At 37.4% G+C, this 22,187-nt stretch overlaps 1 protein-coding gene and 1 long non-coding RNA gene across 5 annotated transcripts in view; one reads left to right on the top strand and one right to left on the bottom strand.

The window, feature by feature from the left end:
* The window catches only part of LOC309497120 (neoverrucotoxin subunit beta-like), a 50,088-nt gene extending 33,668 nt beyond the window's left edge, over nt 1-16,420 (top strand). For 2 of the 4 annotated variants that reach the window (XM_082167337.1, XM_082167338.1), the window contains exons 4-7: nt 8,722-8,814; nt 8,991-10,715; nt 14,817-14,852; nt 15,710-16,420. In XM_082167337.1, the coding sequence (XP_082023463.1) occupies nt 8,722-8,814; nt 8,991-10,715; nt 14,817-14,852; nt 15,710-16,305 (2,450 nt within the window). In that variant the 3' untranslated portion in view covers nt 16,306-16,420. Of the gene's footprint in view, nt 1-5,052; nt 5,451-5,737; nt 6,003-8,721; nt 8,815-8,990; nt 10,716-14,816; nt 14,853-15,709 lie in introns of those variants that run through there. The other 2 variants (XM_082167339.1, XM_082167340.1) reach the window with 2 other exon arrangements.
* Nucleotides 16,421-20,226: 3,806 nt separating this feature from the next.
* On the bottom strand, nt 20,227-22,143 carry LOC309496003. Its single transcript, XR_014204927.1, has 3 exons — nt 21,417-22,143; nt 20,889-21,058; nt 20,227-20,304 (listed from the first exon to the last, which is right to left on the bottom strand). It is a non-coding gene; the product is annotated as an uncharacterized lncRNA (long non-coding RNA).
* Between the last annotated feature and the right edge of the window lie 44 nt (nt 22,144-22,187).

The raw sequence follows: 22,187 nt of genomic DNA, 5'->3' as shown, positions 1-22,187 counted from the left end.
CAAAATAGTTTACTCAGAACGTATTTCATGTGATACAGGGTTGTCTTTTTCTGGTATCTTTAAAACTCATTTGTGAAAAGCCTCTACCCTATAACTTGTTTTAAATTATTTAACGTTGACTTTTTTGTTTTTAACAGGGTTTAAAATCTGTAGGCTACGTGAAGGAAAGCATTCCTGTTTTACATTTTTCTGATAGGCCTATAGCGTTTTAAATACTAGCCTATACAGCTTTGTATTTTAAAGGTCTGTATCATTTTATTAAAGTTAAAGTTATTTTATTATTAAAGTTGTATGTGAAAATGTTACATGTCTGGGAAAAAAAAAACTGTTTGCCTATCGCTTACGTTTCACGGTTTTAAAGTTTAAACCACATAGTTTTGAACAGATTCATTATTTTTTACTCCAAAACGCATTCTTAAACAATGATCAGATTTCTCCATTGGGAGATGTGGATTATCTTATAGAAGATTGAATAAATCTGTAAGTTAGTGAATATTTGTTAACTTCACTAAACGTCCAAAATGAACTAAACCATGAGTTTTTATTATTTTTAAAACAACTATTATTTTTTATAAATGTTATTTAGTGTAATTATAAATAAATCTAGTGTTAGGTGGGCGGAGACTCGGCTTCACACACTGATCTAGCCTATACTCATTCATGTTTCTACCGTCGATGAGTGATGTATCATACGGAACTTAAAAGTAAACTTTAGTAGTATATTGTATTTTAGTTGATGTTGTTTTGAACGGTTTTTAAATCTATATGTGAAGGACCACATTCTAACTTTTTCAGATAACGTTGTAAAATGTACGAATACTAAACCATTGCATTTTAACTTTATACAGTGTTTTTAAAAAGTTTTGAATATGGAAAACAAAACTTTTGTTTAATTAAAAACAACTCGCTGATTGACATTTATACAACGTTTTAATGCCTTTAACACTATGTAATCGTGTAGCCTACAACTTTTCTTTAAATTTATGTTAGAAAACAGAACTATTTGCTTGATATAATTTTAATACATGTTGTGATGTTTTAATTCTAGAACATGTTTGCAAATCAAACTTTTTTAACATTTTACAAATGTGTGTTTACCACCCTTTGTATTTTAATGATAAACATTGTTTTAATGTCTTTTTTTTTATTTATTTTTTTATGTGATTGTGAAAAGTACACCTTTAAATGTGGACCGTGGGAATTTCCCCACGTTGGAAGGCTCAGTCCAAAAGTGGTATGGTGTGGTATGGTGTGGTGTGGTGTGGTGTGGTGTGGTGTGGTGTGGTGTGAGTCAATTCTAGCCTGTATACATGAGAACACAGAGTTGTAAATTAAATATAATTTCTCCTGTGACAAAGGCAAAGAAAGACATGGCAAGTTTATTAATATAGCACATTTTATACACTGGCAATTCAAAGTACTTTACATAGAAATGATTAAATAATCACAAAATGTATTCAGCTAGTCGATGTTTTCTGTGGGTATCCATTCGTTGCAGCCGGTAATCCTATTGATGCGTATCCATCAACAGATCCAAATGCGTCGCTCCATTTAAAAAGCTACGTGATTTTAGAAAAAATCTGTTCCAACACAGGTAAACCTTCCATTGAAACATGAATTTTAAATCGTAGTAGGCTATTTTAGATGTTCTTCCTCGGACCCCGGCCAAGAGCATTCTGGTAAATTCTTACCAAAATCACTGCACAGGATATAGATATAATCTTCAGGATGTTTGTTGATTTGATCCGCGAGGATTCGGTACCTTGTCCCCAAAGTCATTGCTGTCCATTCGGCAATGAAAAGTGGCATATCCCCGCCGTCTTTCAAATCTGGCCATACTTTTGAATAGAATAAACCCCACTCTCTCTCCGAAAAAACTAAATCCGGGTCCTCCGTTGTATTCGTTGTGAATCGTTCATCGTCATCCACGTTAACTAATCTAACCTCCATGTTGATTTTGTCATAAACATACGTACACGCACGTCCTCCAGATAAACGGAAGGCATATTTCACAGAATCTGACGGCTCGTGAAGAAATCGCGTTAAGCATGGCCCATGCGTTTCTCGTTTTTTTCGTGGAGCTAAAGTCAAATCCTCCATAGCCTCAGTAATCCTTCTCTCGGGAGTTTTGGGGTCTGACGCCATAGCCATTTTACTTTATCTGATTTGTAAAAAAACACAATTAGTATTTCACTTGAAGTTTCCGCTGCTTTTTAAACTCTTAACTGTGATGCTGTGGTAGGGGGATTCCTATGAGTGATGTCATTTGTATCATCCAATGACATCTGAGAGGTGTGTCTTAATTTTACACAACCTATGAGCTTTGAGAGGGGCGTGTTAGGGGGTGTGGTCTCTCCGGGCCGTTGCATCGGTTTTCTTTGGTCATTTAAGTCTGGCTACTGAGCTGACCGGACGTGTTTTCTATTTGGGAGCTTGAAGGGGGTGTGGGAATTTCCCACGGTGACATCTGGTGGGGCGGGGGTAGGGGCGGGGTTTGTGTGTGTCTCTCTGTAGGCCTCAGACTGCTTTATTTCTGTCTGACCTGTGGACTGAATGGACGCTCTACACTTTGCTCCACTACAACGAACCACTTATATATCTTTAAACTCCGAGTCTTTAACAACTGGGTATGTAAAAACGTAACACTTTTTAAACTAGTTTGTGTTTTATGTAAAAGTTTTACAAATACTGTCTGAAAGTTAAATGCTTACAAATCAATCTTTTCTGTAAATTAAAAAAACTCTTAACTTGTTTTAATGTTTTAACATCTTTAAATAACACTAACTCATTTTTTAATATCTCTTTTAGAGAAAAATGCAATTTTAACTTATTTCATTGATGTTTTGAAAGTGATGAATGTACATCTGTCTTCTTTAATAAAAACACTGATCTCACACTCTGGCTATGTCTTTATTGTACATTTTTTAAAAAGTTTTAATTTACACTGTTTAGAACTACTGAGCGTGGGAAATTTTCCCACGCTTCAAATGTTCAACCCCTAAGGAGGCGTGACACAAATCCGATTTTCCCACGGTGTACTGTACAGCCCATAAGTGGGAGGAGCTAGCGTGGGAAATTCCCACGGTCAAAGGGGGCGGGGCTTTGAGGGCCATAAAGCAATAAAACTGTCAGTTTTTTAGATGGAAGGTGCCCTCTATTCTCTCTCACACACCAAGAACTTCCATGGACTTTCTCTTTATTTTAAGTTATTTTTTTTGTGGGGTTTATTGTGCACTCAGGAAGCCGGCTTAGATAGGCAGGGAATGTAAATAACTGTCTTCAATTTTGTATAATACATTTCTCAAATTGACCTGATTTGTGTTGTCTGTTCTCTGCTGACCTTTTACTATTTCAGGCTCCGTAGTCGTACCTAGAGCTTCTGTTATCAGCCAGCTTTAATTTATAGCTACTTCACGAGTTCACACTTACATATAATTTGAAGGGGTAAAGTTTAAAGCGTATTTGGCGTGCTGTCCGGAGGGAGGGCTCCGAGCTCGGAGTTCGGCCCCGAACCCAGAGTACTCCCCCCGTATGTAAGTGTTTAGGACTAGAAGCGTGGAGAAGGGGTGGTGGAGGGATGCTGCAAAAACTGTCAATGGAATGAGGTGAGACTGCTGAGTATATATACACACCTCTTACCATTGATTGCTGAGTGCTCTCCACTTGTGTTAATTATCTGAACGTGCTCCTCCCGAACCTTGTTAATAAAACATCATTTCACGAGTTCACACTTACATATAATTTGAAGGGGTAAAGTTTAAAGTGTATTTGGCGTGCTGTCCGGAGGGAGGGCTCCGAGCTCGGAGTTCGGCCCGAACCCAGAGTACTCCCCCCAAAGGCTAAAGAGCAGAGAACAGCCGCCAGACTAAAGACCCCCCAAATGAGTGCCGAGTTTGGCGGGCTGGCATCTCGAGAAGGGGCCTGGATGCTTGACCGGGGAGGCCCGTAATGGTGGCTCACTGTCTGGACTGACGGCCCCTGTTGGTCTGCGAACGGGGAGCGGTTGTAGTTTACAGTGACCGATCGGGAGGATTTGCGCTTTCCGCTAAGCCCAAATGCTCGCTGGACAGAGAGGAAACAGAAAGGAGGAAAAATGAGTGCTTGCCCGAGAGATTTTCTCACACTGCATCCGCTGTGAGACCAAATGCTCGCTGGACAGAAAGAGGAAACAGGAAAATGAGCGCTTGCCCGGGAGATTTTCTCACACTGCATCGCTGGATGAAAGAGAAAACGTAAGTGCTCTACCGGGAAAGTTCTCACTCCGTCTGCTGTGAGACCAATGCTTGCTGGACAGAAAGAGGAGACAGGAAAGAGGAGATTGAGCGCTTTTTTTTTTTTGAGCTGAAAATTGAAAAGGAAAGTTAGTTGGAGGATGTGAGGGATGATAGAAAGCACTGTGAGCTTGAGCTGCAAGCGGAGGCGGGCCCGCGCTCGTTTGAGTTACTGGAGCTGCAGGCCATTGGAAATGGGCGGGGTTGTAACCTGTTGGGTAGAACTGTTGACATTCTTGGGTCTGTGATGCTAGCGGCGATAGCTTCGCGCTAGTGTCTGCCACAGGAACTGGAGGCCACTGAAAAGGAAAAGGGTTATGAACAGCGGGAGAATAAAACTGAGCGGCTGTGGGGAGGCCGCTGGGCCCGGCTGCATGCGGCGCTGCGGCAGCGGAAGCAGAGGTGGAGGGCTGTGCCTCATCGAAAGGTGGTAGTGGACCTGCCATGGCGAAATCTGGAGCTTGGCCCGGGCTCGCTGAGGGCCTGTTGCTGCGGCGACTTGATGGCCGAAGCGAGCCGCGTCCTGTGCGGGAAGACGACGGTGGTGTCTGGGCAGGTGAACTTTGAGCCCTGCGGGCTTTGCTCTGCCTGTGGGTCATCTTGGGAGTGGACTGTGCTGCAAAAACTGTCAATGGAATGAGGTGAGACTGCTGAGTATATATACACACCTCTTACCATTGATTGCTGAGTGCTCTCCACTTGTGTTAATTATCTGAACGTGCTCCTCCCGAACCTTGTTAATAAAACATCATTTAAATTAGTTATCGGTTACACCTGAGACACGGGTTACAGACACATTAATAAATGCATAGATAGAAATATATATAGACAGATAGATAGATTAATAGATAGACCCATAAATTAATAGATAGATACATGATAGATACATATATAGATAGATTCATATGTAGATAGATTAAGAGATAGATAGCCTAGATAAATAAAAATGGAGGCTCCACAGAAGAGATGCTGTACATCTGTGGTGTGGGAGCATTTTCATTTGGAAACCCCAAATAAAGTGAGATGTGTGTATTGTGATCGGCAGCTAGCTTACTGCAACAATACATCATCCATGATGCGCCATTTGAGGAGCACTCATCCTGCCATTTTTCGGGGGCAGAGGATGGCATTCCCCCTATACCTAGGCCTGCTACTGACACTGCTGGGCATCTAAGCAAGGTATGCATTGTTTGAAATATAATTCTTTGTATGTCCTTGCTAAAAAAATATCTTTGCATGCCAGCAACAAGTGTCCCTTGTGAGAGGATTTTTTCAAAGGCTGGAGAAATTATCTGTAAAAAAAGAAGTAGGCTAAGTCCCTCCACAGCAGAGAAATAAATATTTTTAAATAAAAATCTATAAAAAAGTGAGACATTGTGGCTTGATACATTATGCACAGTGAGGAGCCTACAGGTTACAAGCTTCCACATATTATAAAAATACAATAATAAAAAAAATTTAAAAAAAATTGAATGGCTCGTTGTCAAGGTTGTTTCAGATCAACACTTGCAAGTGACCACTAGGTGTCACCGTTGAGACGGGTGTCAGATTGTTTCAAAGCCTCGACACAATATGGCCCATTTGCTTCAACTGTTTCATTGTTTCACGAAGCCTCGATCTGCCCACCACTAACCCAGAGTACTCCCCCCGCATTGCTGGTTAGGAAGTAACCAGGCGAGTGTGAGGAGACGGGGTGGTGGAGGGATGCTGAAAAACTGTCGAGGAACATTGGTGAGTCAAATGAGTATATAGGTCTCCACTCATGCTGATTGGATAGACATGTTGGTTACTGATTGCTGACAGCTGGTTGGAATGATGTGATAAGTGGATCAATTATTTGAACGTACTCATCCAGAACTTTGTTAATAAAACATAATTTAATCAAAACTGCCTAATGTTATCGAATTAAAAGTCGACCCAGGACAAGCTATAGGACTGTGCAAGCTTTGAGGGTGTTGACTCAATCTACTCTATCCATCTATGTTTTGATCATCGTTCTGAATTAGAACCAGACGTATTCTTTAACAAAAATGTGATTTTCTCAGCTTTTTGCTCTAATTATTGCTTTTTTTTTTTTTTACTTAAAAAGGAATGCATGAAGCTAGAATAAAACCTTTTTGTTTTTTAAAGCAGAGGGTGTGCTCTTTCTTTTGAAATTTTGCAAGTTTGAGATATTTATACAACAAAATATTCTGGGGGTCATGAAAATTTTGTGAAAATTATAAAAAAAATGCTGGCAGTGGCTGGCAACTTTTTTCAAAAATGCTGGCGGGTAAAAAGTTAAACAGTATTCATTACCATCAGATATAATTTTGTTAATATATGTAACGTAAACGACTCTGGGTCAATGCGAATTAGCTCAAGAATATAAGGAATTTGGGAAATATTACTAATCATAACTCATGGTCATAATTCATAAATCGCATATACATTACTTTATCAATTTTCGGAAATACCTCGTTCTGTAACTGGTCTCGTCATCAGTCATTCGTCCAGCGAATAAATGTAAGATTTATCAGTTAAGAAGGAGTATCCCTGTTTACAAACTCCAAGAACTTTTATCTTCTGGCCACGAACATAAAAGTTTCTGAGTTTATGACTTAAAACTACTCAAGGTAGTCAATATCGAGCTTGTAGCTTAGATCTTTTGATTTCATTGACTTACAAGGTGGGTTTTCAAACACAGAGACAGTTAAAGTATAAATGAATTTTTAATAAATGTACACTAGAGAGATTATATGAGCTACAATATAAATGTACGTAAAAATGCAAACAGTAAAACAGACAACATTTAACCAAACAAAACATAAAACATCGCGTGGTCAGAATAAATGAAATGAAATGAAATGACAGAAAGAAAGAAATAGAGAGAAGGGAAAAGCTAGTAATTATTACATACAGAAACCTAAGTTCATGAGACACCTGGAACAGCTTTTATAGGAATCAATATAGCCTACTTGCAAGATTCTGTGCTCTTTCTGAGGCTGAGGCAGGAAGCGAGGATGGTGTCCTGTTTCTGCTGCGTCTTCCGGTGTCGCGGGAAGCTTAAAAAGGCTCACTGAATGTAACGTTACCGAGAAAGTTCAGATTCATCTCCCGGGCAGGGAGAGGTTGCAAATCTTGGTTGCAAAGGACGCAGCTACGACTCGAACATGTGTTCGTTCGATAGAGAAGGCCAGGGCCTCCTTCAGATGTTCCTTGGAGAAGCGCTGCGCCGGGGAGAAGAGGAGGAAGGGAGTTGGAGTTGCGTTGAGAGTTGAGAGAGAGTTTAAACTGAAGGTTCGGACTTTTAACAGTGTCTCGTGTACGCCTCCTTTTGCGTGAAGGGCAAATCATCTGTCGAGATTTTTCGAGCGGGAAGATTCATTTGTCCGGTTAGACACGCCCACTCGAATGAGTCATGATTGACTTTAACCTGAGAGGATTTTTCTCCAGACATATGAACTGTATAAAACAATGCGCATCACGGCATTCTGCTATCGGAATTCAACTCCGTTAGCTGGAGAGGATTACAGAGATATCAAAAATAGAATATAGACGTTGTAGCAATGCAAAGATACATTAGTATGCACTAGTATAGGCATTTGCAGTTCTATTAATGTTACAAATAGGACATATGCTTTCCTATGGTTTACACACACCTCTTAACACACAAATTTATATATTTAGTACATTTAAGAGTGACTTTATGGGTAAAAGTCCTTTTCCTAAAGGTGGGTTTCTGTTTCAAAGTCCAGAGTGTGTTTGTGTGTGTGCGTTGGAATGTTGCGCCCCTGTTATCTCATGCATAGGGCTGGATGAGCTTGGTGGTCAAATTTTATGACCTGCCAATGAGATCGGGTTACGGGATGCGATTCTACTGGGAGAACATTCTTCAAAAATACATTTCAGAGCCAAACACTCGAAGATCATAACTATATGATCAAAACAACATTAATCACACATGCATACAGGAAGTTCAGATACAAGTCTGAGTTACATACATTAAAGGATGTTAAGTTAAACACAAAGGATGTGTGTGTGTGTGTGTGTGTGTGTGTGTGTGTGTGTGTGTGTGTGTGTGTGTGTGTGTGTGTGTGTGTGTGTGTGTGTGTGTGTGTGTGTGTGTGTGTGTGTGTGTGTGTGTGTGTGTGGAGTATCTGGAATGTCACGAGTCTATAAAAGTCACAGGGAGTCCATGCTGAAATGGGGTTTTTAGAGGGGATTCTCCAAAACAGGGTTCCCTATGTGACTCAAATGTCCCTCTGGGGAGCCACAAAGATGCAATTTTGACCGTTCAAGCAGACTTAGAGGCGCCATGAACAAACTCGTTGTCTAAGGAGACAACGAAGGATGTGTTTGGAGATCAGGATTTACTAATTTGAACAGCATGTGACCGTATGTCATAGTCATTGTCGTTACATATATGATAAATATTCTAATTATACCTTTTATTTGTTATTTACTGCAGCCCTGACATCACAGACCATTGAAGTGGCAGCTCTAGGAAGACCTCTGTTTCCTGGTATGCTGTATGACTGCCGCAAGGATTCCTTCCTTCCAGGTGCTTTGCAAACCTAAAATAAGTATATAAATAATTACAAGTTTATTTTCCCCTCTTCATCAAATATTGCATCACTAATTACAAATTCTAGTGTAACAACACTATAAAACCTGCATGTTTTTTCAACAGTACATCACTTCCTCGTACATAACTCTAAAAGTAATTTCTCATTTCAGGTGTTACTCTGTGGGATAAGACATCATTGAGTAAAGATTTGGACAGTCGTCCACAGCCCAGGACAGATTTGAAGTTCAGTAGCTCTGACTCTCTCTCTAGTAAGTCCAGTCTCCTGGATGTAAGTGCTTCCCTGAAGGCCAGCTTATTGGGGGGGCTGGTGGAGGTGGAAGGATCTGCCAAGTTCCTGCGTGACACCAAATCCTCAAACCAACAGTCCAGAGTTACAATGTATTACAGCGAACGCACAAGATTCGAAATGCTCACTATGACTAAGTTGGGTATGATCACCTACCCTCAGGTCTTTGACCAGAAAACTGCAACTCATGTGATCACAGGTGTACTGTACGGAGCTCAGGCCGTCATGGTGTTTGATCGGACATTTTCAGAAGAGGAAGAAAAGCAGGAGATTGAGGGAGAACTGAATGTCATGGTCGAGAAGATTCCTCAATTTTCCATTACGGGACACAGAGCTGTAAATATGACAGATGCTCAAAAGAAAGTGGTTGAGAGCATCTCATGCACATTTTATGGTGACGTCCGCCTTGAGCAGAACCCCACCACTTACATGGAGGCCCTAGAGGTGTACAAGAAGCTCCCCACTATACTGAAGGAGAATCCACAGAATGCAGTTCCAATAAAAGTCTGGCTCTATCCTCTTTCTCTACTGGATACAAAAGCAGCTCAGGTCGAGAGAGAAATCACCACACGTCTGGTTTCCAACACTGAAGATATAATAGAGGGGCTGGGAGAAGTACAGAGGACATGCAACGACCTGTCTAGTAAACCGATTGTAAATGTTTTCAAAGACATTAAAGAGAGGCTACATTCGTTTCAGAGCTCATTTAGCATTTACGAAACGGTGCTCCTGAAAGAAGTGGCCAAGGTCTTGCCTGCTATACGAGGAGGAGAGATGGAGCAAAAGTCATTGGAAGACATCCTGAAGATCCACTACAGCTCCCCCTTTAATGCTGACATGCTTAACCAGTGGTTAGATCATGCAAAGGCTGAAGTTAACCTCTTGAGTTCTCACACCAAGATACTGAAGGGAATCAATACTGTAGACTCAAACCGTCTCAACACCATCCTCTTTAATCCTGATATTGATGTTGTGGTGTGCTTGACCTTCACATCTCTGAAGTATGAAGACCCGTATCTTTCAACCCTGAAGAAGTTTCTGGAATCCGACGATTTTAAAGAGCTTGATGTGGGAATGAAACCGCATTCTAGCACTTTAGCATCTGTCAGAAAGTGGTTCACCGATCCTGATGTCATATCAAAGATGAGAAAGAACTTATCTCTTTTCAGAAGTTTTTCAGAGGCTAATAAAGATGAAAAGAGATATCGATTCATTATTTCTGCCATCTCTGATCCCTCCAATCCTGGCTCCTCTATCTATCTGTATGAATCAGGGAAGCTGACAGACACACAGTTCCAGCCCGTGTCGAAGCCTCCTCCACCAGAAGTGATGAAGGTCCTGGAGGACAGTGTGACCCTGAAACTGCAGAAGTCCCCAACTAGAGAAACTGTGCAGTTCAGAGTGGAGTACCAGCAGGAGAAAGCAGATTCTGGCGCTGAGGAACAGTGGATTATCATAAACACAGCTGAGGAAGACTTTACTCTGACTGGATTGGAGTCTGGAAAACAGTACTTGATCCGCTACAGGATAGTGGGTAAAGTGGGAGTGAGTGAAGCCAGTGACACTATCAGCCCCATACAGTCTTCAGGTAAGTGTCATGTGCAAATTTTTTTGCATGAATCTTTTAAAAAATATATATATAATTTGCTTCTTTCACACAGTCAATGTTTGTATTGATAACCATATTTCCTAACAGGTAAGGCTATTAATAAATGTGTAACATGTTGTGAAGTGTTTCTCATTTGACTGTATTTCTATACCGCTGTCACCCATAAACCATTCTCATACATCTCCATAATCTACTGCAATTAAATATTGCTCTTACCTGTTAGATCCAGGATGTAGGATTTCAATTCAGGGTCCTCGGCGGAGCCTCTAACCAGATCAATCATGAATTTGAATGCACTGGGCGTTTGCCAGTATTAATGTTCCATGACCAAAATCAAGATATAGTTATAGGAAAAAAAATACTCTGAGACTTATTTAAAACGTTTTACGAATTACCACAATATGATTTTGTTTCATTTTAATAAGATTCAGAATAATACAAAGACAGAACTCTCAAAGGCAAAAATAACATAAACATGTAAAAGTCTTCACCCGAAGTGCGGCCCGAAAAAAACTCTTCCAGGCCTTTTTATACTAACTCCATCTTTTGGGCCGCCTTCTAATTATGGGCTGTCATTATAGTACAGCTAATTCCCTTATAAGGTAATTACTTGGGACTTATCCTGGTCCCTCTATTAGCATAAGCTTGCACAAGCACATGTTCAAGTTATCTATTATTTTTTCCACACTTATATGCAGCACGTACATTAAAAGCTTTATATGGTATGTTCCTCTATCACAGCCCTTTTGACTCTTCTCTAATCTCACACATTTTCTATGTTTGAAGCAAGAGACGTCAAAAGTTCTCTTCAAAACTACATTGGATTTTAACACCCCTAAACATATCATGTACCTTTAGCTACACACATACATCACACTTCTAACAATGACCCTAAGTTTGCCGGCCAAGCTCGAACTAGGCTTTAAGTAACTTGAGCTTGCTCTGCAAATTCAACACATCCTCATTTTAACATTTTATTTAATTTTCAACCATAAAACTGTTTGCAGTGTCTATTATCTTCTTATTTAATCGTTCAACTTGTCTGATAATCTTTATTAACTGCTGAGCATGATGAATTGGTTCGTCTCGAGGGAGTTGAGCCTTAGTGGAAGACATTCGCCAACATCTTTCTCTCCTTCTCCGTCTTGCGAGCTCTTTTTGCGTTGTCCCTCTGGAGGTGTTGAACTATAAGATCATCCATAAAAATCTCAACTTTGCCTGTGACATTAACATTTCTATTTTTCATCAGTTACAGTTAATGCATTCAACCAGTCTTTAATATATTCAATTTCTGGGGAGTTTTCAGAAGAAGGTTTTTCAGAAGGAGATTTATCAGAAAAATTCATAATTGTTTGTTCTCCAATATTTATTACAGGACATACTATTTTCGAACATATTTGTTACGAATAGTCCTTAAAGACGCAGAGTATATTATGTATTTGATGTCTAATGGAGGCTACTGTACTTAATCATATGAAATTCATAATAAACAGTACAAAGCCTTGAACAACTGAAATGTACATTTCTCTCTATGAAAACCAATATGACATAAAAAAAACCCAACAATAATAAACAAAACACAAAAATAATCAACTTAACACACAAAAACTGTTGACACTTAAACCCACTGTATATGAAAGTAAGGTGCGGATCTTAAACTGAGTGACAGCCGCTACAGATTGTTCAGACAGAACAATAAATCACTTGGTCCATGTCCACAATTACGTTCTTTACTGTTGTCTTTTGCTTCATACATCAGTATGGGTGTGGTTCTATAAATGAACAATAATAACAATAATGAATATACAGTAGATACAATGAGGCAGAAACAGTAATACCTGAACAAAATAAAAGTAATGCAATAGCATAAAGATAAGGACATATTTATACAAGTCCAGCAGCTGTACATTTCCTCAGGTTTATACACATATTCACTTTAAATAAACTATCAGATTAAATAGAATTAAATATACATAATATTACATCACATAATATTCAAAAAGTAAAATTCAAAGTCTAATTCAGTGTGTTTTATGCTGAAATGAATGTGCGATCGAGCTTGTGTGCATTGACTACCTCAAAGGAATAAACAAACCTTTAGAATTGCAATATCACGTAGCAGCAACTAAGTCTACCAATATATACATGAAAGAGTATTTAACTACTTACTTTTAAGATGTACGCACACACAGTATGAACAAAAATAACCAGAAATCGGACCAGATCAGCACGGAGATCAGCTTAGCTTTTTGTACACACTGTATGATGGTATTTCTGCAGAAAGACATCAGTCATCCCTGAAAACAAAGTGATTAAATAATATATTTAACAAATGCAAATCTCATCATTTATATTCTTTAATTAATCATCATTATTAATTACTCATAAGTTCATTGTAAAGCAAGTAATTGAACTGACCACAGGAAAATAAAATCTATAAAATAGAGAACAAATTTCAAGCTCCAATGATAAGAGAAAGACAAACAGATTAAATATTTTTAGCACATAAAAGCTTAATATACTGTATAAATTAGTTCAACACATCATGACAGCAATATTACAGACAACACAACTCACCGTATTGTCTGTTGTTCTGTTGTCAGTGTAAAGGGTGTGTTCCCTACAGGGGTTCAGGCTGCCGAATGACTAAAGAAACGTTATCAGCAAGATGGTCGAAAACTGTACATTTCTGGTCTATTACCACCCACTGCCACTTATTCCAGCGACGGAAATAAGCGCAGTTACAATAGTTAAATATTTAGGAGAGCGTTACTATAGTGTGACGCTAATGTATTGCAATAGGTAGCAGAAGAGAGGCTTATGCTGGGTACACACCAAAATATTTTTTACATCTTATAAGATTTTCAAAATGTGATAGACCACAAACATGAGGACAAAAAATCCTAGATTTAAGCATTTTGGTCCTATAGTGTGTGTGTGCCATGATGTGACAAAGACAGCACACCACACACCAACAGATTTTCAACCAGAGTCTCGACTGTGAACACAGGAAATCTCGCTTCAGAATTATTAGACTTCAGAATAAGCACGGCGGACGATATGCAGGAAGAAATTGCGATGATAGTGTTTGGAATGATTTTGTTGTTGGAACAACAATACTTGTTGGAATGATCAACAAGCTGATCCTCCATCTCTGCTGTCCACATCTATTTCACTTTGTGCTGCGCCGTGACTGCGTTTGTTATGCTTTCGTCTGACATCATCTCACTTTCTGATTGGATGTTGTTTTGTTTCACGTGATAATCTCCAGAACGTGTGTGCATTTGTCCTTGGGGTTTTATCCCTTTCCTTGACCATGTGACTGTAACCCAAATGTGAGATGTTCAAACTGACCAATCAGAAGATGACAGCTAAAGGTGTGATGTATATATTACATGTCTTGAAATCGTTAATGTGGGTGAGTCGACTCTGTAACTTCTAACACCACTAACATTGGCCTACTGTAGCCCGTCATTACTGTTAAAATCACACATTTAAATACTGCTGACTCTACTGATACCAAGAGTCGAATTAATATCCGATAACAATATGTTTTTAAGAATTTAAGAGACATGATTTTGTGAAATCAGCATTTAAAACCAAACATCAATGATGCATTTTTTATTTTAATAATTATAAACAAAATGTGGCTTCCATGTCTTCACAGAAATTCTAATAAGCAGTAGAATTATAATATAGGCTAATTCAGTTATTGATCATGAGACATTTATTGATCTATTGATGTCTCTTTGAAAAATATAAGGAGGTTGAGGTTTAATCCAAGTCTTATGAAGCGATATGATTACTTTGTATGATGAGCAAAGTGAAATTTAAGTCCTATTCTCTTTCAAATCAAATCTGTGATCAGTTCATGTCTACAGAAGCCAAATCAAATATGGTGACATGTCAATAATATCAAACCCTCAACAGTGGCTGTGTCAGGATTAGGGCTCTGTAAACAGCAGAGACATCTGTAAATATCTTCTGTGTTGGAGGATTTCTGCATGTGTTAGCAATGGATGCAGGATCACTTTCTCTTGACATGATAATCACACTCTTCATGTCTGTTGATTTCCACAGCCACTGTTCCCAAGACCAGGAGCGACTTCCTACAATGTAAGTCAGAAAACAAGCAGAGAAACTCACTGAGTGTGTTCATGTTCTTCCTGTACGATTGTAGATTTAAAAATCATGGTTTCCCCCATTATGGTTGAATCACGGAAGCTACACCAGTAACTTTTGCCAAGAGATCTCTATTTATTATGTATCATGTGTCAGACAGAGAGAAACAGGCATATAAGAATATAAGGCTACATGAGAGTGGTCTTTATTCCAGATCTCTATCTTCTCACCCCATCATGCTAGCAGTAAACAGTTTCTCTGGGTTTCTCCTTCCTTACCCCATCATCTCTAAGTTACCCTCCTCTCACGCCCTCATGCCTTTATGTTTCTCAGCGGTGGTACAGTAAGATTGAGCTTATATACATCACAGAGAGACTTACAGGTAGCGAAAACATCTAATGCTTTGACATGGTACAATCCACTATCCACATTAAGAAACTATTTCTCAGTGTATACATTAATGCATTAGTGGTATACAAATGGTACATCAGTTGAAACATTCCTTTTCTCGCAAAGAGCAAAGCAACTGTCCACATTTGAAGCATCATCATCATTGGAGCATCTCTGCTAAGTGAACACTGCATACCTCTAACATATAACTCCACCAGCTCTCTGCTCAGCACACAAGTGCTAACATAGTCTGACTTCACAAAATACTTTAGAAAATTATAAAGAAAATGAATAAAGAAAAATGAAACGTCTTCAACGGCAGAAGAGTTTTAGAGTTGATCATGTGAATGATGATTGAACTGCACTGAGACACACTGCCGATGTATTGAACATGAAGAGTCCAGCTACATGAAAAGATCAAATTCATAATTCCTGATTGTGATGTGTTTTCTCTCCATCAGATTCCCGTCAGCTCACTCTGGATCTGAACACAGTGCATAAATACATCCGTCTGTCTGAGGAGAACAGAGAGATTATTAACACTTACCCAGTGCTTCAGTGGTATCATGATCATCCAGACAGATTTGATTGTACTGATGTATTGTATCGTCAGGTGTTGTGTAGAGAGAGTGTGTGTGGACGCTCTTACTGGGAGATTGAGTGGAGTCGTGCTGTGGCTATATCAGTGTCATATAAGAGCATCAGCAGGAAGGGACGGGGTAATGGGTGTTCGTTTGGAGGTAATGATCAGTCCTGGAGTTTGTACTGCTATCCCTCCAGTTACTCATTCTGGCACAATAACATAGAGACTAAACTCCCTGTAAAGCCCATCAGACGTAGAGTAGGTGTGTATGTGGATCACAGTGCAGGAACTCTGTCCTTCTACAGCGTCTCTGACACACTGAGCCTCATACACACAGTCCAGACCACATTCACACACACACTCTATCCTGGGTTTGGGGTTGATGCTGAATCATCATTGAAACTGTTGATGAATGAGAATAGCCTGATGAGAGATTCTACCCATAATGCTTTGAGCTGCATGATAAATCAGTGACAGTGAGATGTTCTAGAGTCTCTTATTGTCTCTTCATTACATTAATAACAGCTGAACTTCTGTCAGTGAAATATCATGTCAGAATAACTGTGTGTAATAAATCCTCATATAGACATCGGTGTGTGTGACGGTGTGTATCTGTGCTTTTCTCAAGCTCTGTTTGTGTTGATGAAGATCAGCTTCGTTTAGTTTCACAGTAGAGTCACATCAATCATTTATAATTCATGTAGAAGTGGGATTTGTTAAACATATTTAAATCCATGTTTATTTTAGAGGTTCAAGCACTGAAGCCGCTGCTACATTATTATATTTGCAGTGTTTTATCAATTATTATTTTTCTGCTCTAAACATGTCTGGGCGTCTGAGACTGTAAGGCATGAAGATCTCAAGCTTGGAAATATATAAAAAAACGTCTCCGTTTGATCCATTCACTCGAAACTCATAAAAAATCCCCTGATACATCAAAACACAGTGAAGATATTAATTAAATTATCATTTTTATGTGTTGATCTATATCTGCTGTTCGTCATCATGATCCATACACGTCATACACCCAACGAATCCTGATATTCATCTTCTCTGGGTCAAATAATATATATTCTTCAAATATACCTGTCAGCAGCCAATGAAATCACAGCAGCTAATAAGGTCAAATCATAATGTCTGACTGTTATGAAAATTGACATATTTGTGTCAAGATAAGGCTGTGAATCAAATCTTGTGAGACTCAGCCACATGGCGGCGCTATAATAAGCAACTTTACCTTTTTGCTGATAACTCTGTATCCCAGTGAAGCTTTGAAACACAAGCACTGAAAATTTATCAAAGAACACATATTATAAAGACACCTGATATTTAATCTTATTAGATAATTAGTTCATTGCATTTGACGGATTTGAATAATAAAACATTTGAATGTGTTTGTAAAAGCTGTTTTAGTGCATGTTTGGCCTGAGTTATTGCATTCCCACTGTTCTGACCAGCAGGAGTCGCCAGCGTGTGGCGATTCCAACCATTCGAAACACTGAATCATTTGTTCAGTTTATTCAAAGCTTTATAAAGCTCAGCTTCTCCCATCACTAGTCCACTCCGAACTTCACACATTCTGAGGATTGATGTTTGCTGAGCTACCAACCGTTTATATCAATGGGAATGATAGATGACGGCTGTAATATTAATGTTCTCAACTATAGGATTCTGTAATATTAAGTCATTATTTTTCAGAGGACTTTTTACTTCTACTCCTTACCTTTTCACGCAATTATCTGTACTTTTTACTCCTTACATTTTAAAAATAGCCTCGTTACTCCTAGTTCATTTTGGCTTGTTTTCATTCCGGCATGTCGTCGTTAAAAAAATACTTGGCCAATTACACAAACGGTTAATAGATCTGAGTCCCGCCTCCTGAACACACATCGCTAAACTGATTGGCTTTGTGTTTTCTTTCTAACTTGTGAGAGGCTGTAGTCGGTTGTGCGAAGCGCCAAAACTCCTCCGAGTCCTAAGGAAACCTAGATGCGGTAAGCGAGGGAGAACGTTTTTTTTTTTTGCAATATAATGACAATCGTAACATAACACTAACATAATCGTTACCCACCCAGCAAAAACTCGTTGAAAAGACGTTGAAAAGACGACTTTGCAAGACGTCTAAACAACGTTACATTTTGGTTGAAAAGTGAAAGGTGAAAAGCCGTCTTTTTCAGGTCGTTGAAAAGACGTCTATAAAAAGACGTCCATTTTAGGTCTAAATTTGGTTGAAAAGTGAAAGGGGAAAAGACGTCATTTTCAGGTCGTTAAAAAGACCTGATTAAACCTGGTCGTTAAAAAGATCCGAATTTCAAGCATAAATTAATTATTATGTAATATATTCATTATATCCTACAAAGTGACGTCATTCACCACTCTATATAGATTCATCATATTATACTATACATTATTATTAATAATAATAATACTCAAAATAGAACAAATGACAAAAAAATAACAAGAAAACATTTATTGACACGTCAAATACACACGAACAACACTCATTATTCGTTTGTAGCCACATATCCTCCACCGCCAGATCGTCCAGGGGCATGTTTAAGGTGGTCTCCCACGGCTTTGTATATTTCGTGGTCAGTGGCCTTATTATTCCACTTTTTGATTGCATCTGTAATGATGACAAAGAAAAACATTAGTGTTCTGTTCAGTTTGTTACTAACAAGAATTAAGAGAGGCAACGGTACACAGGCTTTTCAGTTTGGTTCGCATTTTCGCATGAGATTGCAGTGATGGTTTAACCACTGCACCTGCAGAAATAATTTTTAACCTAGATAAATGTGCGCTATTATTAGGTGCATATCCAAGTGTTTGTGCGGAATGTGGAGCGCGCACTGCATGACATGGTGGAGGCGCCGGCGAGGTCACTTGCATTTTCCTATCAACAGTGGAAACAACTTAAAATACTCCATCATTTCTGGCCAATACTGAAAAGAATAATACATCAACTACAACTAATTTATTTGTGTAAACTCACAATAACAAGAAAACGTGCTTTTCTAAAATAAAAATAAAAAAACAGGGGGCGCTTTCTTCTTGGCGTGACACTAAAGCGCTTCCCAAAAATGAACTGAAACACTATATTATACTATGCTATACTAGCCTCACAGACAGCCTCACTAAAGCTTGAAACGCCCTTTTTTAAACGAAAAAATCCGAATCGAAAGCCGTCTAATCGTGTAATCTGACTGAAAGATGCATTTCTTTAAAGGCGTATCTACTTTACAGCGGAGATGTATGGTGATATGTTTGCAGCCGCTGATTTAGAAAACACTAATAATATTATTAATTAATAGACACTTAAAATGCCTCTTATTTTTTTCTGACATATTTATTATCAGCCTGCTTTTGTCGGTGCTTTGCGGCAAGATTTATGAGTGCGCTTGAGCGCGGAATAGGCTATTCCTCCATGCATCCAGTATTTAAGCAGAGATTAATATAAACGTGCATATAGACAAAAAATCTTTAGCCTATATGCATGACAACTCTAATCAATGCATTTACTAGTTGACATTATTTAATAATTATTAATTAGCTCTTTGTGTTAAATTAGTACATAAGTAGTTAACATAATTAATGAACTAACAAGATAATAAAACAAAGATTCAATTAAGATGCTAACTATATATTTCTATATAGCATTGCTTGTTCCACCACGCAAAGGACTGTTTTTAAGGTGACAATCCTTTATAAATGTGAAGATTTACTGTATCTTGAAGATTGCTGTATTATATTGTATCTTCTGTTAATAAATTTCGTTAATAAAAACAATAAGCACATAATGCTGTAAAAATAAACAACTTATGTTCTGTTAGATGTTTTGTGTTTTGACTACTTTTTGAATTTTGTCTAATTATATCTCTATGTAATGAAGATATATTATCCAAAATATAATAACATATATATATATATATATATATATATATATATATATATATATATATATATATATATATATATATATATATATATATATATATAACATTAAATTACATTATATAATTTTGCCTGGGGCCCCCACGCTTAGTATTAGTTAGTAGGCCTAATACCCTTTCAGCTAAAAGTGATTAGAGGGGATAATACTCCAATTTACAACATTAGATGAGATGCATTTTTGTATTTGATGTATTTTTAATTCATTTAAATTAGATTTGTATTTTTAATTGATTACATTTTTATTGATTGAATAATTGTATTATTATAAATTATTAAGATAAACATTTTAATTATAATTTAATATTTATTTATTTTTGTTTAATAAAAATGCAACAACAAACAACAAAAAAGATTATGCTTTGTTCTCTACTTGATGAGTCAAGGTAACAGGCATTTCTTTTATTATCAGAAATCAAATCTTTTATGATGAAAGAAATGAATGCTTGATCGTACATACCTATCCAAAATCTTTGTTGAACAGTCCCTGATGTTTTTGCCTCCAACTTTACTTAACTGGGTAATCTAAGAGGAAAAAAGTAAATATCATTATTACTATACAATATTGGTAACAAACATTTTCAGTCCTTGCATTAACCTAATCAGTTGAACTTAATTTTATTGGTTAGGACAAGTCCAAATGTGTTTGTAAATAGTGTTATAGTAAACACAGTTCTGTATTTTCAGTAAAGTAGAATTATGAGTATACTATTGTCATCATTGCATTGTGCATGAGGGACCAGGAACACAATTTAAACACATAAATTTAATATATTTATGTACAAAAATATTTACAGGTAAATTGTAGCTACTCACTAACACTAACTGTCACTAAAACTTATTAAATATAATATGTATTATTATTATTGGTGGGGTTTCACTGTAAATAAAATAAAATAACAATGCTGCAAATATTGAAATAATTTTTGAGAAAAGCTAAATCAGTCATTCTAGGCCGCAATATAAAAATAAAAACAAAAACAAATCCAGGACTGATTAAATAAATTACATTATTACCGAAAGTAAGTACTTAATGTTCATTGTTAGCACAATTTTTTTTTTTTTTTTAAAGAAAAGAATAAGCAAACTGGTTAATAATTCTATTTTACCAGAACATCTCTCTCTTCATTATTTTGAAGCTTCTCCTCCAAGGTGTTCAGCTCCTCTATCAGCTCCATTCTTCTGATGTGGTACGAAGAATTATTAGGTTCTGCACTTCCAATCCTCTGGACCTCCTGCATGATCTCCACCAGCTTTTTGAGGACACATTTCTGGAATTCTAAAAAGTTAAAAACATTTGACAAGAATATTAATGATCAACTATATAATCAATAATAAATTCAAATGTCACTAGATTAAATTATTCATCTTGATATCAGTAATGGAATTTGACTAGTAAACATGTGGTTTACCAATTCTTGGTATCAAAACATTGGGAAATCACTTGTGGAAATACAAATATCAAAAATTTAATTTCAGATAGTAAAAACTGTAATTCTTAATAAATGTAATTGTTATTGTCTGGTTAATTATCACAATAGGATGCCATTCAAATTCAAATGGTCATATAAAGATAAATACAAAAACAGTATGCTTTATGCCTATCTACAAATATACAAGACAAAGTAATTACTTACTGGATGTGGGCATTGGAAATACATCCATGCTGTGGCCAGTTGGAGCCCTTGGTGTTTCTGAAATAAACATTTAAAACTCAGTTCATACCAAGAGAAAGAGAAAAAATAGCTGCACTTCATATTGCATTTTCAAGATAGGAACTACAAACTAAACAGATGCACTTCTTTTGATTTGTATTTTAATTTTATACTTGGTCATGTTCTACTTGAAATTGTCCACCCCCCCAAAATCAGTTACACAACAATGTAATCTAATTAGTTACCATGTCTAGAATTTGTAATTTTTTAATTTATTTTTTGCTCTGATGCTCTCAACTATTTTCAATGTAAGTCTATGGGGTGGTTGCTAGGGTGCTTTAACAGGTTGCTAAGGGTTTCAGGGTGGTTGCTAATGTATTCTGGGTGGTTGCTACACTCAAAAAAAAAATTGTCTAAACATAAGATTTATGTATTTGAATTGCATGTAAAATTCCCATGCATTTGGATTACATAGTTGTAACATAAACCAATCAATACTCTGAATGTGATTCATATTTTTAAGTCATATCTAAATGAAACAGATAAGATTTATGTAATTGTATTAATAAACTGAATGTGATTTATATTTGTCAGTCATATGTAAATGAAACAGGTAAGATTTATGTAATAGTACACAGAAAAACGCCCATGTTAAATTAACACTGCTCAGTGTTCATATGTGTGCACACTACAGAGTTAAAGCGGTGTTGAAGTTAATGAGATAATTAAGTGATGATTGAGCATTAATTATGA

The sequence above is a fragment of the Leuciscus leuciscus genome (assembly GCF_965113295.1).
Source record: "Leuciscus leuciscus genome assembly, chromosome: 4".
NCBI lineage: Eukaryota > Metazoa > Chordata > Actinopteri > Cypriniformes > Leuciscidae > Leuciscus > Leuciscus leuciscus.
Note: the sequence above shows the minus strand (reverse complement) of the source record. Positions and strands in the feature narration are given on the sequence as shown.